The sequence below is a fragment of the Otolemur garnettii genome, unplaced genomic scaffold (assembly GCF_000181295.1).
Source record: "Otolemur garnettii isolate 467f Iridium unplaced genomic scaffold, OtoGar3 scaffold00069, whole genome shotgun sequence".
NCBI classification, from domain to species: Eukaryota; Metazoa; Chordata; class Mammalia; order Primates; family Galagidae; genus Otolemur; species Otolemur garnettii.
In genome coordinates, this window is record NW_003852464.1 from 5,574,807 (window position 1) to 5,597,054 (window position 22,248).

Consider the following 22,248-nt stretch of genomic DNA (forward strand, 5'->3'; position numbering starts at 1 on the left):
AATAGAAAACACTTGGCACAGACCCTCACATGTGGTCTACTCAATAGATGTCACTTTCATGGTTCAAATTATTATCATTATTTCTCTGGCTTTCACCTGAACATTCTACTGCAGCTATCCAGGCCTCTGATAATCTGACCCACATTTCTGAGAATTTCTGCAGGGTGTCTCCTGTTTGCCTGTGAACATGATGTCCCAGCCTTCACCAAACATGGAGTGTAGAAAGCTGGAAACAGTGATTATGGGTAAAGAAAGAGTATGACCACAGCAGTTACACCCAAGAATTTGCCCAGCTCTCTTGATTGATCCCTTTGGTGCCAGTAGTGAAGTCATTCACCATTCAACTCTCTTCTACCCTCACTCAGACATCTCTGGGCACTGCCACCTCATGAACCCCTGGCTCCTGGGTCCTGGGAGTTGGTTCCTTACAACCATTTCAAATACGCCCAAGTGATACTGGGTTCTAAGTGAAAGTGGAGAGAATACTTTGCCACTGTCTGTTGTAATACCATTTTTGACATAGGCACAAATGTGATTTTGTAACGTAGTTTAATGTCTTACAGACTTTTTAGTGTGGGGAGGGTGAAAGTAAAGGCTGTAGGTTGGAGAATGTCTCAGATGATTGAAGGGGTCCTATCAGAATCACTATTGTTCCCTTTCCAATAACAGAGTCAGATAACAAGACACAGGCAATTTTTTTATTTTGTTCTTCCCTTAGAAGAGAAACATGTCTGCTCCCATTCAAGTTCCACGCACAGTGAATCTGAACCCTCGTGTTTGGGAACAGAGTCCAAAATGACCTAACACAAGAGCAAAATCTCTCCGATGTTTCATTTTTAATCTTAGAAGAGAAAAACATAGTAATTTAGCATCCTCTCTATGATATAATGGAACTATAAAACAATGGCATTCTTCCTCTAGATCACTGGGTTTTGGTCTGTTTCACAGCTTTGGTGACCCTCTGTCATACCACACCAGCCTAAAGAGAACTCATATTCCTAAGGCTGGGATCCCACATCAAACTTAGAATCTCAATAAATGGGTTCTCTCCCAGGAGTTCTCCTTTGGTAGTAGATGGTGGGAGAATGGATTGTTGGCATGCACTTTCAACCTGTTTGTCAAACATGACCTGACATGGCTGAATAGCAACAGTGAACACAATTTAAGGTTCAATTACCCTGTCCTTCAACACTTGTAAGCACTGCTTCAGAAGAGCCATCATCGAGAACTTCAGTTTTTATTCCACCTTCTGCCTGTATTGCTTGTTATATGTGAGGTTCTGTTGGCTGAACAGTCAAGAGCAGAAGGTTTGCTGTGTATGATTGCTGATGGAAACCACATTTCTTCAAACAAGGGCAGGCACGAGGGAAGCTTTTGATAAATTTGTCTTAAAGATAATGACGTGCATGGAAGGATCGCTTTATATGAAGACATGCTGGGTTATTCAAAGGCATTCAGGGCCTTCCAGAAAATAAAATCCATTCGATTAGTTCCCTCCAAGTACTTAAGCATTTAAAAGTAATGGATCCATATAAATTATTACACTCCATATTCACACCAATTAAAAATTTCTCAGATGGTTTAGTCAATGGCCCATATGTATTATCGTTCCAGTGACTCTCATCTCTTTCATAGATGAAAGTCAACCATATGCAGTGACATAGGCTGTGCCAGAAGTACCAAAATAGTTTTTGGAAATGAACAAATGCTTCTGCATAGTGGCTCATAGAAACACCTGTTAATTATACATGTAACTTGACTCAGCCCTGCAACAGTTGAATGACATGAAGCTAATTTCTGAATTGTGGATAAATAAAGAGCTAAACACAGTGGGCACAGGCTTAATAGAAAAGTGATAAGGTTAGGCAATGTTATAATTATCTCCAAATTCATATGGTTTTTCATGAAACACGCAGAGCTCACTGCAAGCCTCTGAAACACAAAGGTCTGGGGTCCTCATGTTCACTCTGCTTAAAAAGGCCAATCCGCCATAAGAAGAAATGAAGGATGGGGGCATGCCACACCATGGACGAACCTAGAAAACACTAGGCATGGTGAGAGAAGCCAGGCATAGTGATTTCATTCATATAAAATCTCCAGAATAGGCAAATCTATAGTAGATTTCCCAGGACCCAGGGGAGGTAGGGAGGGGTACAAGATTATATTTTGGGTGATGAAATCTTTCAAAATTAGATAGTGGTGATGGTTGTATATAATTCTGTGGATATTCTTTAAAAACCACTGAATTATACACTTTATTTTTATTTATTTGTTTGTTTTATTAAGACGGAGTCTCATTTTGTCACCCTCAGTACAGTGTCATGGCATCACAGCTCACAGCAACCTCAAACTCTTGAGCTCAAGCAATTCTCTTGCCTCAGCCTTCCAAGTAGCTGGGATCACAGGTGCCTGACCTGACGACATGACATCTGGCTTTTTTTGTTTGTTTGTTGTTTGTTTAGCAAGCCTGGGCTGGGTTCAAACCCACCAGCCCTGGAACATGTGGCTGGCACCCTAACCACTGAGCTACAGGTGCCCAGCCTGAACTGTACACTTTAAATGGGTGAATTTTATGATAGATGTATTATATCTCAGCCCACCGACATGTGGTAATAAGTGGATTTGGGAAAGAGGGAAGGAGGAACCATAGCAAAGAAAGTGTAAGATCTGGTCACAGCCCAAATCTTCTGAAGAACGATGCAGGAATTATCTTTCTGTGCAATGCAGGAATTATCTTTCTGTGCAAGCTCCCGATTAAAGTCCAGACTCGCTCTTGCATCTCCTATTTTCTTTTTCCAAGACCCAAAGAGCGACAGTTTTCGAGTCACTAAGATGTTTGCCTTCCCTTTCTTGCTTTGTTTCTTTCCCGCCCCTCCCCCCATCCTTTGGCTTTTCCAGTAATTTTGAGTCAGGTGGAGAGGAGTCCTGTTTTGCTGGTGCCCGTTCATTATGGAAATGGATTTGACCCTCATTTGCATCTATTTGCACCGCCATCAAGCTGATTTAGAATCCTAGGGTGGTTGCAACCTCCTCTGAAGCTGGCAGATTTGCTCTAAAAACAGAGCCCTGGAACTTTCCAACCAGCTCTGAAGAACTTGTTCTCCTGCCCTTTTGATTTTCACACAACATGGGCAGAGTTTCAGAGCCATACAACTCGTGGTAAATGAAAGAAAGGAAACCTTTGTTGCCGCCTGCTATAAATAGCCTCCGTTCCTTTGCCTTCCTTCCAAGCTGCTAGTGAACCCAGCAATCCTGGGTTGCACATCAGAAATGAATACATTGCTGGAGCACATGGCCCCAAGCCAGCTTGCAGGCTGGCAAACAGGAGTAAAGGGTTAAATCTTAAACAATCCAATATGGCCCAAGCTCAGCAATTATCCTGCAGGACCAACCTATGAGCTCCTCAGTAGCTGCCGGAAGCCCAAAGTGCAGGGCTGCTCCCCAGGTGCCAGTGTGCCAAGGTGAAAAGAATGTGGGAGCAAACAGGCTGTGCCTGGATTAGCTCTTCTTCCCTCTCTTCTCCCTTCCCTCTCTCTGACTCTACTCCAAACCTGCTCCTTGTCCCCGCAAACATCGTCCGCTCCCCATGCAACCTGCACTCTCTTTTACAGTCGGAGTGGAAATGGCTTATTGTTTATGATGCTAAAGTATTGAATTCTCATTATAAAAAATCCGATTTATATAAAAAAGGAAGAAAGAAGGCACACAAATTAACTACACTCTCACATGAAAAGAAATTCGCCCATCCTTCAAATGCAGAGTCTTCAAATTCAAAGGGAATATTTTCTTTTTCCAAAATGAAACCTAAGAGACCTATCTAATTTTCACTTAGAAATCCATCATGTGCATCTTTCCATTTCAATAAATATAGATCTGTACTGCCATTTTTAGCAATCTCTATAAATGCATCCATAATTTGGACACTTGGACTGTTTCTTCATATATATGTGTGCGTGTGTGTATGTATATATATACACGCTCATAGATAATATACACATTTACATGATTTTTTTGGTATCTCCAAATTTATCCATGAGGCCCTCATTCTGTGCCCAAGTTCTTTATGTTTCCTCATTCCCATCTGACATCTGTGCCTCTTGCTGCCCCATCTTCTCATCAGAGACACCCCTCCTAGGCCCTGTTCCTGAAGACACTGTTCCACTTGATGATCCCTGGAAGACCATAAGGAACAAGATGAGCTAATCGGTTAACTGGCACAGTGGGCCTTATTTAGCTTCCTAAGATAAATGGAATAGGAATGGACTTTAGACATACCCTGCTGTAGCGTTCCCCCAAACTGTGGGTTCCTAAGAACTGAGGTTGGGGTGTGGGGCCTAGGAGAAGTACATAACAACTTGCCGGCCTTCACCCCAAAATATCAGTGTGATCAGTCCAGAATGGGGTCTGGAAAACTGTCATTTCATTAGCATTCCATGGGATTCTTTTGGTCCATCAAATTTCAAAATCCCTGATTTTATTCAATCTGTTTAATCTTTCAAATAAGGTAAAACAGAGCCAAATAGATATTTGTCACATCTGCCTGGTCTATTAGGGGCAGAATTTGAGGTAGTGTCTACATTTTCCTATCCCTCCGCCTGTCTGCTGCGTTAGAGCTGTTTACTCCAAGGGAAAAAGAAAATTATTAGAACAAAAGACTTCTGATTCTAATATTATCGTGGACAGAATTTTTGCCTGGTATCTAGTGACAATGTGAACTCAAAGTGAACTAGGGAGACATTGACAGATTGATTCTGAAGCAAAAGTGTCTATTTAGTGCTACTCAAAATGTGTATCAATCCAATGGCCATTTACATCCTATAAGGGTAAGGCTGGATGTGGGTTTGTGTGTCTGCACATACATATGGCTATCTGGCTATATGCTGGTCTTAGAAAAGAATAATTAAATTGAAACATGAATATACTCTGTAGAACAATAATAAAAGAATGATGCCTCTGAAAACGATGCTTCTAGAACTGTTCTCCATAAGGAAAAAATATACCATTGCTAATGCAGAAAGACTAGATCTAATCAGAAGCAAAGTTTACCTTTTATTTGAGTCTATCTTCATCTGTGCAGAAGTACCTCAGTAAGATTTTCAACTTTCATTGACAATATATGTAACACAGCAGACACAGACAGAGATAAGAAGCCTTACATCAATATGCAATACGAAGCTACTTACCAGGTCGGATGGTAAACTCAGGCCTGGTGGTCATATAATATGTAATGAGGCAGGATTCTTTTTTTTTAGCAGTTTTTGGCTGGAGCCGGGTTTGAACCTGCCACCTCCAGTATATGGGGCCGGTGCCCTTCTCCTTGAGCCATAGGTGCCGCCCAAGGCAAAGTTCTTAATTCAAGACCTTATAAGATAGCAGAAGTGGTCATTTGACATGCACTAATCTCATGGAATCGGAGGTGTGATTTGAGCTTTTCCAATTTGGGGAAAGGCTAGTTCTTCCAGTAGGTACAATTTCCGGGGTCATGCCCTGTTGAGCACTTTGAGTTAAAGGAGAAACAACCTTACTATCATGACACTAGTAAGGGGTTGAATTGTGCCTCCCTCCCAATTCATATATTGAAGTCCTGATGCCCTTCATACCTCATAATATGACCTTATTTGGGGATAGGTTAATTGCAGATATAAAATAATTAATTTAGTAAAATGAGGTAAGCCTTTACTGCAATGTGACTGGTGTCCTTAGAAAAAGGGGCAATTCAGGGCAGCGCCTGTGGCTCAGAAGAGTAGGGTGCCAGCCCCATATACCAGAGATGGTGAGTTCAAACCCAGTCCCTGGCCAAAAACTACAAAAAAGGGGGGGGGGGGCGATTTTGACACAGAAGCAGATGAACACAGGAAGAATGCCATGTAAAGACTGGAGTTACACTGCCATAAGTCATGCCCTACCAGAATCTAGGAGAAAGGCCTGGAACAGGTTCTTCTTTCCTAGAGCCTTTACGGAAAGCAGGACCCTGCTGACACCTTGATCTGGGACTGTTGGCCTCCAGATCTGTGAGCAAATTCTGTTTTTTTGAATAACTCAGTTTGTGGAACCTTGTTACCAGTGCCTAAGAAACTAATACAGCATCCTTCAGAACATAACCTCTAACCAGGTGACACATTTGAAGGCAAAGACAATGCAACAGCAGGCCAATACCCAGGACATTCACGGGCTTCTCCATCAAAAGCTGAATGAATTTGTAGATCCTCACACCAAAGGAGAAACACCTGCAACAAGATAGCCTTGAAATGGAAGCTGATTCTTTCCCTCCCCCATTTCATGTTCCTAATGCAGTTTTACTGATGGTCAGAAGAGGTACTTCTCACTTGCAGAGGTGATTGATCCTGGATCTTTGGACTGCTGCTATCAGTGAGTTCAAGGAAGACTGGGGTTGAAATATAGAAGGTCCCCAGGGACACCTCTTAGTACCTCTTTACCAAAAAGTGCTAATGAATGGAAAACCAAATCTACCCAACATCCCCCTAAAAGGCCAAGATCGCTAAGAACACAGACCTACAGGATGAAGATTCAAGTCACCTCCCATCCAGCCAAAAGTGCTGCCAGAACTTATGAGAAACCTAAACAAGGTGGGAGAAGACAATGGCTATGAGTGACAAATTAGGTCTCATGACCACCTACTAAAGCAGAGCCAAAGCAGCTAAATGTTAGGATTATTGATGGTTTCTCATTCTCCACTGATTTTTAACATGACCATTGGCTAATATTTTAAGTTTCATGCAGAAGAATGAAAGAATGAGCATGACCTCCACAATGATATAGCAGCTGTTGGGGGTGTTTGGATGTAGGTATTTCAATAGATGAAGGACAAATGTTGGTTCCAAGAGGCCAGGGGGTTGGGTGGGTTGTCAACTGCACTGCAGGCAACTTCTTAGTCTCTCTAGATCTTCTTATTTCTATTCTTCATCCTGTTCTTTGCCATAGGAGGCTAAGCTATAAAAGTTGTATCAATGGACTCCCATACTCTCTGGCTTCCTATTGGGGTCGACCAATGAGGAACACTGACAAGAAACCAAATAAAGGGTAGAAAAAGAAGTCATGCTGTTTTCCTCAGGCACCCTGCCACCATCAAGTCCATGTTCCTGATTGGTTATAATCTCATCAGAAGAGAGGGCCTGTGGAGTGGCCCTAACCTCATCTTTTTCTCTGTTATTTATTTTTTATTAAATCATAACTGTGTACAATAATGAATTTATGGGGTATGATGTGCTAATTTGACATACAAAGTGAAAAGCTTACATCAAACTTGTTAACATAACCATCACCTCACTTACCCATTTGTTGTGTTAAGACATTTATCCTCTCTATAGTTTTAAATGTACCATTGCATTATGTACGATAGATGTGGTCAACTAATCTCTCTCTCACTGCCCCTTCATGCCTAGATACCATAACGGGCACCCCCTGCCCTTGCCTTAATAGACTCTGGTTACTGCTCTCTATTCCTTGTGGTTTCCTAAAACTTTGAAGGCACTTTCTCCACTAAACACTCTACAAATTACTCAATTTGTGTGCGCCACCATTTATTTGCTGGGGCCCTGACAGAATAGAAACTCTTGTTTAACCATATGTATAATGTAAACAAAATTATATTTAGCAAATTCAAATTAAATGTAAATGAAATTCTCCTAATTTCCAATTTCCCCTTCCTAAGAAGCTGATGAAAGCCCCCAGCTGGCTGTGGGTGGGTGCAATGCAGGGCCGACTGTTGTTCTGTTGGCAGTAGCTGTACTCGGCTGATCCTCAAGGGTGAGTACTGGGTTGCTCTTATCCAATTGGTGCCTGGACTAGGTTGTACCTTTCCAATATACAGATTATTTTCATATCTATGTTGAATTTCTCAGCCAACCCTCAGCGGCTTAAAGTGCTAGCAGTTGAAGTTTCACTTGGACCAACTACTTCCTTATTTATGCTATTTCTAACATTTTTTCTCCCTCTAATAATAATTGAATAATTCTGAACAGGCATTATTTTTTACCCTGGCAATCACTTCCTAAATTATCCCTCTCACTTTCCATTTTCCCACCTTCTTCAATATTTGCAAAAAGCAATTCATCTCTTCTTCTTCTTCTCCTTCTCCTCCTCCTCCTCCTCCTCCTCCTCCTCCTTCTTCTTCTTCTTTTTTGAGACAGAGTCTCACTATGTTGGCCTTAGTAGAGTGCTGTGGTATCACAACTCACAGCAACCTCAAACTATTGGGCTTAAGCAATTCTCTTGCCTCAGCCTCCCTAGTAGCTGGAACTACAGGCACCTGCCATAGCACCTGGCTATTTTTTTGTTGCAGTTGCCATTGTTGTTTAGCTGGCCCAGGCTAGGTTCGAACCTGCTAGCTTGGGTGTATGTGGCTGGCGCCCTACACACTGAGTTATGGGTGCCACCCATTCCCTCTTCTTTTGCTGAAAGAGTAACTTTCTTATTGGGAACTAAGGTCCAAGAAGACAAGTGCTATTTAACAGTGACCATAGTTTCTGGGTGGTGTTATTGTTAAACTACCATACATTTTATGTGCGGTTTCAGGTGAGGTAACCACAGTCTTCCTCCTATGGCTTTTATGTATGGGGTTAAGAAGACAGTCCCATTGATACATTTTGGAATAATAACAGATATTTGATGATTAAAAAACAATTGCTTTGGTCCATGACATACCCCATCATCACTGTCATCAACAATATTTTGAGAACACAGTATTCAGGGAGACAATCTTTTCACTCATGTTTTGGTACCACTTTGGGGTGGGTTCTTGACTGTCCATGATGAACAAAATCACTCTTCCAGACATCATGGACTTGGAGCCTTTTCTCTCCTCCTGAGTTGAAGCCATGCAACTCAACTCCACTCAATTCACTTTGATTCCTTTTAATTCAAACCTCAAAATATATATGGAACACTTACTATAGGTCCTAGTTATGAGAGATTCAATAGTGACAAAATTTCCATCATTGTATTTTTCGCACTTTCTCATTCTCAATTTCACTTCCTCATGCTTATAACCCATACTCTTCCCTCCTCCACATGCCCAGGTGCTCATGTTATGCACCAATTGGAGAAAGCCTGTGTCCCATCCATGCTTGGACTTCAGGAAACAAAAGCTCTTCTATCATTATATTTAAGAAAATATCCCTACTTTGCATGCATTCCAAGCAAGACATGCTTTAATCAGCGTACAAAGATGTAATAAACTCATCTCCACTATCATTCTCTAAGGTGAAATATGCATCGTAAGAATGAACTTCCCTGGTGCATAAGTTTGTGTTTGGGTATGATGCTATAAGGCAATGGAGTCCATTTTTAATACTACTCATTTAGAAGAAAATAAGCTTGGGAAAGACTTTAGGTAGAAAGGATCCAGATGTTTGCCATTGATTTTCATCTTGCCAGTAGGGTTCTTTCTCCCACTGTTCCCACATGGAGAGTCTCCTTCCAGGGCTCTTCTCAGTAAAAACCATAGAGGATTCTGTGCTTTTGCATCTGTAATTGAGAAAGTGGTCGGATCAAAGAGAGTGAACTCCACATGATGGCAGATGCTGAAGAAAAAAAAATAGTCCAAAACTATTTACACGATTGTCCTATCATTTTCCTTCCAGAGTACTTCTTTGTAGAGCCTTGTGCTATATTTTCTCCTACATGAATTGAGGTATATAATTTACATACAGTAAGGTTTATTCTTTTGAAGTGAACAGTTCCACGCATTTTAAGTTGTTCCAAGCTTTTGACAATGATGAATAAGGTAGATAGGTATCTTCATTTCTCTTTGGTAAATTCCAAACAATGGATTGAGTTGTATGGCATATAAGTGTTTAACTTCATAACAAACTACTAAAGAGTTTTATAAAGGGCTATGCCACTGTGAATTTGCACAAGCAATGTGTTAAACTACTAGCTTCTTCATATCTTATCTGGTGTTACGTACTGCCATTTTTTTGAGTCACTCTAACAATTCTAATGGTGATATTTTTCTGTGGTTGTAATTTTTATTCCCTAATGGTTAATGTTGTTCACATTTTATGTGATTATTTATCATTCATATGTCTTCTCTAATAAACCATCAGTTCAAATATTTTATCTATTCCAGGTTATTTTGTTATTGTTGAGCTTTATTATTATTGAGTTCTCTAAATAGTTCTTTTCAAATGTGTGCATGTATGTGTTTGTAGATGTATAAATTTTAGTGTAAATAACTCCCTTACAAATACTATATAACCCAAAAGAAAGAATCATATGTTCATTATTTCATCAGATTTGGGGTATCATTTAATAATAATTATTATACTTTTCCTTCAATATTTAATCTCAAAGTTTTGGTCACAGTTTTGAAAGTTGTATGAAAACTAAGGATTACTCCTCTCTCCATAAAAATACATGCATATACAAAGTTTTGTAATCCCTTTTAGGAGTCCACAAGATACCTAATACTGAGTGGCATATAGAATATAAATAATGAATCTCAGGTTAGAAACTTGTGTGCTGCTATTCTGTTAATGCCCGACTTGCATCATTATAATTATCTACCTTCTTTATCTCAGGTTGACCTGAGCTATTTCCCGATGAAAAATAAATCATGTAACTGTGCAAATTAATATACACCAGATATATGTTCATTCATTTTAGCAAGGTCTACACAGATACACAGTAATTTCATTACTCAGTTTATTTCTGTATTTAATTTCCACAGAAGCCAGCCAACTGCCACCATCTACAAGTTCTCTTTATCACCTCTGTCCTTGTTGTTCTCTGTAGATGATGTATCTACTTACTTCCTAGAGAAATAGAAGAAATCAGAGGTGAAGGAATTCCTCACTTAATTCAAACTCATGCATACGCTCCTCTCTCTTCCCTCTAGTCTCAGACAGAGAGATGACTCTTTCCTCTTCTTGGGCTCTTGCTCTCATCTTATCCTAACTATGTTTCAAGAAACACCTCCTCCTCCCATGTTATTGCTTCCCTCTTAAATCACTGTTTACTTTCAAGGTAAAATCATGCTTAGTTTTTTCCCATTTAAAAAAAGAAGAGCCTTTCCTGACTGTGTAGCTCACTCCTCCCTTCTTGTTCTCTATCACACCCATTTCTCTTTTGTTTTATAATCAATTTATATATTTATTTATTTATTTATTTATTTATTTATTTTTGAGGCAGAGTCTCACTCTGTCACTCTGGGTAGAGTGCCATAGCATGGCATCATAGCTCACAGCAACTTCAAACTCTTGACCTCAAGCAATCCTCTTGCCTCAGCTTCCCAAGTACCTGGAACTATAGGTGTCCACCACAACGCCTGGCTACTTTGTCTATTTTTAGTAGAAATGGAATCTTACCCTTTCTCAGGCTGGTCTTGAGCTCCTAAATCCAAGCAATCCATCAGCCTTGGCCTCCAAGAGTGCTAGTATTACAGGCGTGAGCCACTGGGCCTAACAATATTCAAGATTTTTAGAAAAATTTATTACACTGAGTACTCCATTTCTCAATCCACTATCAATGCTATATTATCCCAAAGACTTCAAAGGAACTAAATAAAAAAAAACTGAATTTATTATTTTCAACCTTTGGGAAATATTTGATATTGCTGACTACTTCCTGAAGCACATTGCTATCTTTTCTTCTATGGCAATACTCTGTCTAGATTCTCTATTTAGTTTGACCATTTGTTGTGGATCACCTTGACTTCTCCTCCAACCAACAATAGCTATGCTGGTCATCCTTGGGCCTCTCTGCTAAAGCTTTTTTATTCTCAGTGTGCCTGGTGTTCCTGGATGACTAAACTGCCAGGTATTTCAACCTATAAATCAATAAGTCACAACTCTGCACCTCCTACCAAATAACTTTCAAGAGTTTTCACAAGCCGTTCATATCCCACCTGCTCCAAATAGATGGCATCATTGTTACTTTCTTCCAACCACTTTCCAAACTTATTTCTTCCCCTCTTATCCATATTTCTATGATTATCCCCATCATTTTTCTTATTGCCCAAGTAGAAATCTGAAAATCTTACTAAATTATTATTTTACTTGAAATTCCTATTTCTGAGTCGTCATTTAGTCACGTATACATTCATTTATGCAAGAAATACTTATTGAATGTATGCCATGTGCTAGTCATTCTGCTAACAATTTGCCAAGTTGAACCAAACATTATCTTAGCTCTCAGAGTGCTCACAATTTAATCTAGCAGAGGCTATATTCTATATTCAGTAAGAGCTTAAAGGAGATAGTATCTTAATAAAACCAGGGTAGGAGAATCAGAGAAAACTTGCCAGAGGCAACCTTTGAATTGAATGATAAAGGATGAATGGTAATTAGCTAAAGAAAAGAGAAAACAATAACCCAAGAACGAACAGCATATTTCAAGCCTTGGCAATATGGTTCTATCTCCTAAACCGCTCATAATCCTTTCACTTTCTCTCCAGATATACTGCCAGAAACTTAAGTACACTGGGTCTACCATATTTCTCACACTTTTAATACAATTAAAAAGTCTTCTTAACAGGTCTCATTGGCCTTGAATATTACTGTCCTGCAATCTGTCTTCTACATTGCTGCTAGAGTGATCTTTCTAAAGCACCACGCTGAGCAAATCTCTCTCCTACATAAAATCAATCAATAGCTTCTAATTTTTTATTTGCATCAAAAGACAAAGATTTAGCTCTTCACTATCCTGATGGGTTCAATGAATTACCATCATCAGACATTCCACTGAGCATTCAGCTCACTGGATATGCCAACATTCTCATCAATTTTTGATCCTTTGTATATGTTGGTTTCTACTATTAGGACTTGCTTGAAAATTCTTCAGTTCTCAGTTATGTTATACCTCTTTAGATGCCCAGGTAGATTTAAACCTTATTTTTTCTAATTTCCATAGCAACCTGTCCATATATTTATTAAAACATATAGCACACCATATTATGACTATTTATTTCTCTATTTCCCCAATAAAACTTATAGCTTCTTGAGGAAAAGAAAACTGTTTTATTCATCTCCATTTACTCAGTGTTAATGTTAGCCCCTGGCATATTCATAGGTGTCCCTGAATGAATTAATTAATATTTGGCATTTTTATTGATTAAAGGGGGTCATTTCTGTTAGGCAGCAAAGAGCATTTCTTTTCTAGAACCATAAAGAGTCAACAAATATTTACCAACTTCTTTCTATGTGGTGGGTGGCATGCTAAATGCTGATGAGGTAAAGGTAAAAAGTACAGTCACTGCTTTCAGGGGGCTTATAGTCTATGGAGGAAGAGGAGTATGGTAATAGGCAACTATTAAACAGATTTGAGATTTGATAAGGGAAAGAAGAGAGGAAATAATCTTTAATAGTTGCCTAGCCAAGATGGCTGACCAGAGACAACAGCTGCCAGATAATCTCAGAAAGAAGAAAGAGTTTTAAATGAAAACAAAGAAACAAACATAGATCAGGTGTAATTCCAGGGGGAAAGTATTAGAACTTACCAGAGATTCTATAGGAAGACATTGCAAAGCAGAACAAGAAGTAACTATTTGTTTCTCTATTTGCCCCCAAAAGACTTGTAGCTTCTGGAGGAAAATTTAAAAAACTGTTTTATTCATCTCCATTTACTCAGTGTTCAAGTGGCATAGTCATGATATTGGCAAAGATTAACCCCTGAGTGTCATGGAGTCCAGGGAAAACAGGAGATGGAATTTGTTTCTCCCTCCCTCTCCTCTCTGGCAGTCAGTAGGCTCCTAAGCCACTAGAGAGCCCTTCTACCCTCACAAGCCTCAAAGCTGCTGCAGCCAGTGAACCAGGAGCTTCTTGAGGACAGAGCACCAGCCTGCCAGCCCCTTTGGGATGGCTTGCTGTCATCACAGTCCTGAGCTAAGCCAGCAGCAGCCATACTGCTTCTCCACCTGCTGTGTGCCTTTCTCATCCCCAGGGAGCTTCATCTCCTCAGTTTCTGGCTCATGCATTCCCACACAAACTTTTCCTAACTCTGCCCAAGACCGCAAGAGCCACAATGGTCCAGTGTGATCCAGGGATCTCTGTGACCCTAGAGCCTGGATATTCTGGGTGGGCTGCCTTCCAGCAGAGATGACCAGAGTGTTACCATTTCTCCATTGAGACTCTTTTCTCCCTCTTCTTCTTCCTCACTCATGGCTGCCAAGAGAGACGAGTAAGCTGGGGCTCTCAGGAGCAGCTGCTTTCCCTCTGTTGGTAAATCTGCCACACCCAGGCTTCCACAGAGAGTGGAATCTTTCCTCTTAAGGATAGTTCCTCTAATCTTTCCTCTTAAAGACCTGCAGCAGACTGAGGGGTGCTCAGATTGTGAGCTCCCTACTGAGCAACCCTCCCCAGTGCTCCATGCCTGGCTGTTCCATGAGGGCAGAGCACATACTAAAGCTGAGGGACATCATTCCTTCTTGAGCATTCCATAGACAACCCAGGACCAGCACACTTCTCCCTGGCACAGTCAGAGAATGATCTTTGGGGACCCAGGGACAGACCCAAAGGACAGATTCTGAAGCCCCTGGACTTAATTGTGCTATTCGGGGGCAATGCGGAGAGATTTGTGAACTTATCTCAGGAAGTGAGGGAGCCCACATGGGAAAAGAGAATGCAGCATGGGTCTCAGCCACAGCATACCTGTGGGTCACACAAACAGAGACATAAACCAAAGGAGGAGAAGAAAGAACCCAGATGTCAAACCATCCTCATATAGCCAACTGATATTTTTTTTAATTAAATCATAGCAGTGTACATTAATGCAATCATGGGGTATAATGTGCTGGTTTTACACACAATCTGAAATGCTTTTATCAAACTGGTCAACATAGCCTTCATGGCACTTTCTTAGTTATTGTGTTAAGACATTTATATTCTACACCTAGTAAATTTCACATGTACCCTTGTAAGATACACCATAGATGTGGTCCCACCAACTATTCTCCCTCTGCCCATCCTCCTCCCTCTCCCCTTTCCCTTTCTTCTTTGGCTCTTTCATAAGAAAGCTATAAATTGGTTTCATAGTAAGACTGAGTACATTGGATATTTTTTCTTCCATTCTTCAGATACTTTGCTAAGAAGAATATGTTCCAGCTCCATCTATGTAAACATGTAAGAGGTAAAGTCTTTTACATGTTTGGAGCCAACTGGTCTTTGATAGAGCAGACAACAATATACTCTGGAGGGAAAGAAGCTTTATTCAATAAAAGATGCTAGGAGAAATGGTAACCACATGTAGATGAATGACTCAAGATTCATATCTCTCACCACTCACAAAAATTAATTCAAGACAGATAAAAACTTAAGTGTAAGTCATGCCTTACTATAAGGCATATAAGAACTATAAGACTTCTGGAAGAAAATGTAGAAAGAATTCTTCTAGGTACTGGCCTACACTAAGAATTTTCTTTTTGTTGTTTTCAGCTTCATTGAGCTATGATTGACATATAGGAATTGTACATATTTAAGGCATACAATGTTTTGATAGTCACACACATTGTGAAATGATCATCGCCGTCAAGTCAGTTAACATTTCCATTACTTCACATAGTTTTCTTTTTTGTAAGTGAGAACACTGAAGATCTGTCCTCTGCATAAATTTCTGTATTAACTATAGTCACCATGCTATATGTTGGCTCTCTAGAACTTATGCATCTTGCTTAACTGAAATTTTGTACCCTTTCGCCACAGCATTGTTTTTAAAAGTTTTTTCTTTTTATGAATTTCAGGTTTATGTGAAGGTACAACCAACTAGGTTATAACATTTGCCTTTACTAGGTATAGCCCCTCTTGTAATTGTGTACCTCACCCAAGAGGTGTGCCATACACCTGAATAGTACATTGTGTCCATCAGGTGGGAGCACACTAATCCTCCTCCGTCCTTTCCTCTACCCCCTTCCTCCTTTCCTCTCCCTGCAACTTGAATCAAAATTGAATTTTTTTCTTATGCGGGTGTGTATTAGATTGCTAGACCAAGAATTTAGGAAGGTTCCAGTGGCAATTGCAGTAACAACAACAACAAAATAATAAATGGGAAGTGGTTAAATTAAAAATGCTTCTGCATACTTAAGATGATATTCAAGAGAACAACCATACAAGCTACAGAATGGGCAAACATATGCACAAGCTACAATAATCTATAGAGAATTCAAGCAAACTAGCAATGAAAAAACAAAAAAATCCCATTAAAAAGTGGGCAAAAGCCATGAACGGAAGCTTTTCAAAAACAGATAGACAAATGGCCAATATACATAGGAAAAAAATGTTCAACATCACCAATCATCAGGGAAATGCAAATGATTATAAAACCACAATGAGACATCACCATACCACAATTAGAAAGACTTTTATGTATATTAAAAGATTCCAAAATATTAGATACTGCCATGGATACAGAGAGAAAAGAAAGGTTATACACTATTTATCGGACTGGAAATTAGCATAATGTCTATGAAAAACAGTCTGGAGAGTCCTCAATGAACTATAAATAGGCCTACCATTTATTCCACCAATCCCACTACTAGGTTCCTTTACCTAAAGGAAAATAAGTCATTTTATCAAAAACACTTATATTTCAATGTTTATTGAAGCACAATTCATAATTGCAAAGATATGAAATCGACCTATTAAGTACTTACTAATTGATAAGTGGATTAACAAAACATGGTATATGGATACCATGGAAAACTGCTAAGCCAAAAAAAAAAAAAAAAAGGATGAATTAATGCCTTTTGCAACAACTTGGATGACACTGGATACCGTTATCCTAAGTTAAGTATCCAAAGAATGAAAAAAATACACACCTCTTATACTCACTATTAAATTGGAACTAACCAATAAACATACTAAGGGAAGTAAAACTCAGGGGAAATCAAGTAAGGGAAAGGAGGGAGGAAGGGACGGGAAAAACCCACCAATAGGTATGATGAACACTGTCTGGGTGATGGCCACACTCTCAATGCCCTGACTCAAGCATTACAAAAATGATCCATATAACCAAAAATATTTGTGCCCCTTGGACATATACACAAAGGACTATGCATGTATTAGTCAGCCATAAAGAGGAAGGAAATCCTTTCGTTTGCAAGTTATGAATAAAACCAGAGGCCATTATGTTAAATGAAATAACCCAAACATAGAAAGAAAAATACTGCATTTTTCCACTCATATATGGGAACTAACAAAGTGGATCTCGTGAAGATAGAGAGGAGATTGGTGTTTGTGAAGGGTCAGGAAGGAGATGGGGTGGGGAAGATAAAGGTGGGTGAAAATTGGTAAACTATAAACTTAAAACATGGTCAAAATGGCAAGTTACATATGTATATTTTACTTCAACAAAAACAAGTTTTAAAATATTTCTATTTTTAAGAAAAGAAAGAAGAAGGCCAGGCGTGGTAGCTCACGCCTGCGATCCCAGCACTTTGGGAGGCCAAGGTGGCAGATTGCCTAAGCTCATGAGTTGGAGACCCGCCTGAGCTGGAGGGAGACCCCATCTCTAAAAATAGGCAGGCTTTGTGGTGGGTGCGTGTCATTCCTGCTACTCGGGAGGCTGAGGCAAGAGAATCACTTGAGCCCAAAAGTTAGAGGTTGCTGTGAGCTATGACACCAGAACACTCTACCAGGGGTGACAAAGTGAGACTCTGTTCCAAAAAAAAGAAAGGAAGGAAGGGAGGGAGGGAGGGAAGGAGGGAGGGAGGGAAAAAAGAAAGAAAAGACGTGTGGCTGCAGGTTAGAGAATGTATTATGGGTGGATAGCAGAAATGAAGGTGGAGAGATCACAATACAGGTTATTCCAATCATCCAAGCAGAAGCTGATGGTGGTATCACAGGGACTGTCTGTTCCTCTATCCTTAGGGCTCTATGATGATGGATTGAGGCCAGCCACTGTGCACCAAAGGACCTCTATCATCCTGACTCCCTTCCTGGGGAAGCAATGGATTGGGAGACAACACATACTGGCAAGAAGGAGCCCCTGTATCTGGCTTTAAATATGTGATGTAACCTCTTATGAGACAAGGCAGTAGGAGCTCAAGTTCGGAAATGACAACAGCTTGATCATATTAGGCTTGCACCAGCCACGCCACGAAAATAAAAGGAGGTTCAGAATTCAGCACGAAGCAACAACAACAAAAATATGGTCCACAGGCAAGGAAAAACCTGCTCTCGGTAGTCTGCTGAATAGCAGCTGAGATGACTGGCAGTAAAATACGAGTCTTTTCGACTGGATGAAAGTTAAATTCAATAGGGAGGCAATGTAATTCGAAAAAGAAGAGTTTCTATTCATGTGCTTCCTGGTTATGAAATGGATGAAAAATGAGGCTTCTCTGGTTTTGCATCACAGCCTACTAGGGGCACCGGGCTGAGCTCTGCCTCTTCCAAGTTGCTGCTGTCATCTTGCTTTCTTAGAATCTGGCTCCAAATCCTTCTCTTAAAGAAAAAGTCACTGGAAGAGGTTGGGAGAATTTCAGAGTGGCAGCAAGGATATTTTTTACCATACTTGTATTTCTAAATATACCGTCGCTGTCAGAAAGATCTTCCCAGATTCCCTACCCACCCATCCTCCATCCCCAGGCCCCATATTTCAATGCCTCACAATGGAGTGGCCACTTGGCTTCATCACTGCAGGAAATTAGTTCAGTTGTAAGACTTCCCTGATGCTCTAATACAATCCATTATTTGTCATAAGTAGTGGACTTATTTAATGAAAAGGGGAGGTTCTCTTGTGTTGTATCACTATGTAAGAACATGTACACTTTGCAGGAGTAAGTGTTCCATGAGCTCCCAGACACTCAATTAGAAATACGGCATGAAATCTTAGCTCAGTCACATTTGCCCCAGGTGAATAGCAATATATACTTTATACTACACATTCCATATGGAAGGCCTATGGCAAGTTCTGCCTAACTCCACTTCTCAGATCTCTCTCCATCCCATTCACTTTTTCTCTATCCTAATGACAATTACCATAGTTCCACTACCCTCTCTTGCCTTAAGACTACAATTCACTGTCTCCCAGATTACTTCACCTACATCTTACCCCATCCAATCCCTTCTCCATACTGTGGCCAGAGTGATACTTCCAGAGTGCAAAATAAATAAATAAATCAGGTCACCCCTCTACTTAACGCTAACCAAAGGCCTCCCAGTGTCATTAAAATGAAGCCTAAGCCCTTGAGAAGGTCCTCTGTAGCCCGGAGTTCAGTGAGGAGTCAAATTATGAAAATAAGAATTCACAGGGTTGTTTTTCCCTTTCGATACCATTCTTGAAAGCTTTTCTATCTCTCAATAAACACCATTAAACGTCCCTTCTTTGAGTTGACCCTGCATCTTGGATCTTATTATTATATCTGAGACTTTATCACAAGATGATTTAACTGTCTGATTCTCCTGCTAGACTGGAAACTCCCAAAGAAGAGAGCTTTGTTGACCTTGCTCACCATCATATTCCCAAGTATAATAACTTGTATATCAATTTGTCGAATCAGTGAATGAATAGATTGATGAGATAGATAGATGGACACATGGTAGAAAGCTTGCATGGAGAATCTGAGAAAAATGAATGGAGGCTTTAATCCCTTCCACAAAGTATGGATAATTATTAAAAAAAACCTCATATCACTGTTATGAAGGTTAAATGAGATATTTATTTTATATAAAGCACTTAGAACTACTCCTGGCATGCTATAAGCATTCCCCCATCCTAAAATCTCAGCTTTTATTAATAGTCATAGTGGCACGTTCTCAAAAACATGATGAAAAAGTTTTAATAGATAAAAAATTAAAAGTCAAAAAAAATTAGGTAGCAAAATCTAGATAAGTTCTGACACTTCTGTCCTGGCCTTCAGCTACAAAAAGCTTTTGAGATTTTTCTGCCAATGCCCAGGATCTGTGGTCCCAACTCATTCACATTCAGCAGGTAGTAATAAACGACAGTGGAGCACTTTCTGCCCTAGGATCCAAGTTCAACCTCTATTACTAGAGTTTTTTCTGCCAAATTTCTAACCTTTTAGACTCAGGACCCTGCCTGTGCTCTGAGATCTCTGACCCCTTCTTGCTTTCCCTGGTGTCAGCCGACCTTCTAGTCTTTGGTCCTCTGCCCGCCTACACTAGGGGTACTTGATTAATTGGGCTTCTGCTTCTGACCCTTCCTTGTTTGGCTTGCATCCAGGCTGGGTCAGTGGCTTGAAGGGCACGTCCCAGGGCAGTGCACTGTGCCAAGACACACAGGAGAGGAACGCCACAGCGGTTGGTCCACATTAGCATAATTATTTCCTGAATCTACTTTCTACCAATTCATACTTTGTCTCTCCCCAACCTATTTTTGACCTTCTCTTTATTTTTATTACTTCTTTACAACTGGCTCTTACAACTTGCTGTCCTTTTTGAAGGTTTTGATAAGCATTCTCCTAATGCTGGTTTCTTCCCAGGACCCCCCGTACCAATAAACACACGTCTGTGCTGCCCTGACTGGGGATAAGCCAGAGGTGACAGGTAAGAGTCTCAATACCTGGAAAGGCAGAGACGATGAGGAATCAAAATAAATGTTCTCAACATGGTTGGAGGAGGATCCAGGAAAGCCCCAAGACTTTACCAAGCATTAATCCTTTGGGAAAAAGAAAATAAATATAAAAGAAATTCTTTAGTAGCAGGGTCTCAGGGTACAGACTGCTGATGTAGGTAAGTGGCTACCCACTCAGCATTATGAAAGCACTTAGATATTTAACAATAGCTATACTGTTGTTAATAGACTTTAACAATAGCTAAGGTACACTATAGCTGTACCTTAGCAATAGACTTTATCCGGCATGGTATCTTCCAATACAGGCCTATTAAAAAAAAAGATCTTCACCAGGCATTGTTCAGTAGATTAATCCCTAAACATAGGCAGCAGGAAACAAGATTTTTCACATTTAAAGACGATGCCTATGTAAAAGTACACTGGTTTTTAGTTACCCCATATGGAAATTACTAGAAGGAAAAATCGCATCCAAGGTTACTATATTTTTAAGGGGATAATATTGCTCAAAACCCCACACTTTGACTGTGAAGCCCATAAGCCCTGAACCCACATGAGTAAGAAATAAACTAGAAGAGTCACACATTTCTCAAAGGAGCATCTCCCAAGTCTACTCCAGATGTGGCCATGAGCAGCATTACCCTAATTGTCCCCTGATTCCTCCTAAAAAAGGCAGGGAGGAGCAGGTTGGCTAATAAAGGAAGGGGGGAGTCTCACTCTGTCACCCTGGGTAGAGTGTCATGTGTCATAGCTCTCATCAACCTCGAACTCTTGGGTCAAGGGATCGTCCTCCCTCAGCCTCCCAAGTAGCTGGGACGACATGCGCCCACCATGACACCTGGCTTTTTTTCTGTCATAACTCTTGCTCAGGCTGGTTTCAAACTCCTGAGCTCAAGAAATCCACCTGCCTCAGCCTTCCAGGGTGCTGGGATGACAGCTGTGTGTTTGATGTGTACTATAGACCAATAATTTCTCTATAATTCCCATTCTCCCCTTTGCCAAGATAGTGATGTTACCGTAGTTATCCTGTCCCTTCACCACTATTGTGTGCTGGATAAAGGGAACAGAAAGTTCATTTTGTAGCTTCTAGTTACTAGACCAGAAAACCCACATTTGGATCTGACAGTGAGAAGGGCACGTCACCCAGGGATGTTGTACTTCAACCTAGATTCTAAAGCAAATGACATGTGGGGTTACTTCTACCAAGGAGAGATGAGTAGGCTCTGTACAACCTATATATATATAAATATATATAATATAAAAGATGTTATATATTATATATATTTGTATGTATAATATATACACATATGTATGGATGTGTATGGATGCCTACTATTCTAAGGGAGTAGACTGTGACAGGTATTTGTGGTTGGTAAATCAGTACTTACACCCAACACACTTTTCCTTGTTTCAACTACCACAGAGGGCAGAGAAGCTAAATTCACATTTCCCCAGCTTCTCCTGCAACCCGGGTGAACCATAGTACAAACTTCTAAACAAAAAGATAGCAAAGTCAGAGGTCAAATGTAAAAGCTTTCCCTGTACTGATTAAGAGCGATGTCACTGATTCCTTGCCTTACTGCTTGTTTTCTAATTTAAAAGTAGGCATGAAAAAAAAAAAAAAAGGTAGGCCTGAAACTTGGTGAGGAAGCATCAATCTGATAACCATGAGAAAAACCCCCGAGAGAGTTAAAGGGGCGCAAATCCTAGCACTGAACAATCATCACCTGTAATCAATCTGCTGATTTCTTTGACGTGAAAATCGGT

The 22,248-nt window shown here is 40.2% G+C and overlaps 1 protein-coding gene across 1 annotated transcript in view; it reads right to left on the minus strand.

The window, feature by feature from the left end:
- Positions 1–8,349: 8,349 nt before the first annotated feature.
- Positions 8,350–22,248, minus strand: part of PPARGC1A (PPARG coactivator 1 alpha) — a 136,773-nt gene continuing 122,874 nt past the window's right edge. Inside the window, exon 14 of the mRNA XM_023515347.1 lies at positions 8,350–8,885. Within this exon, the coding sequence (XP_023371115.1) occupies positions 8,855–8,885 (31 nt within the window). The 3' untranslated portion in view covers positions 8,350–8,854. The remainder of the gene's footprint in view (positions 8,886–22,248) is intronic.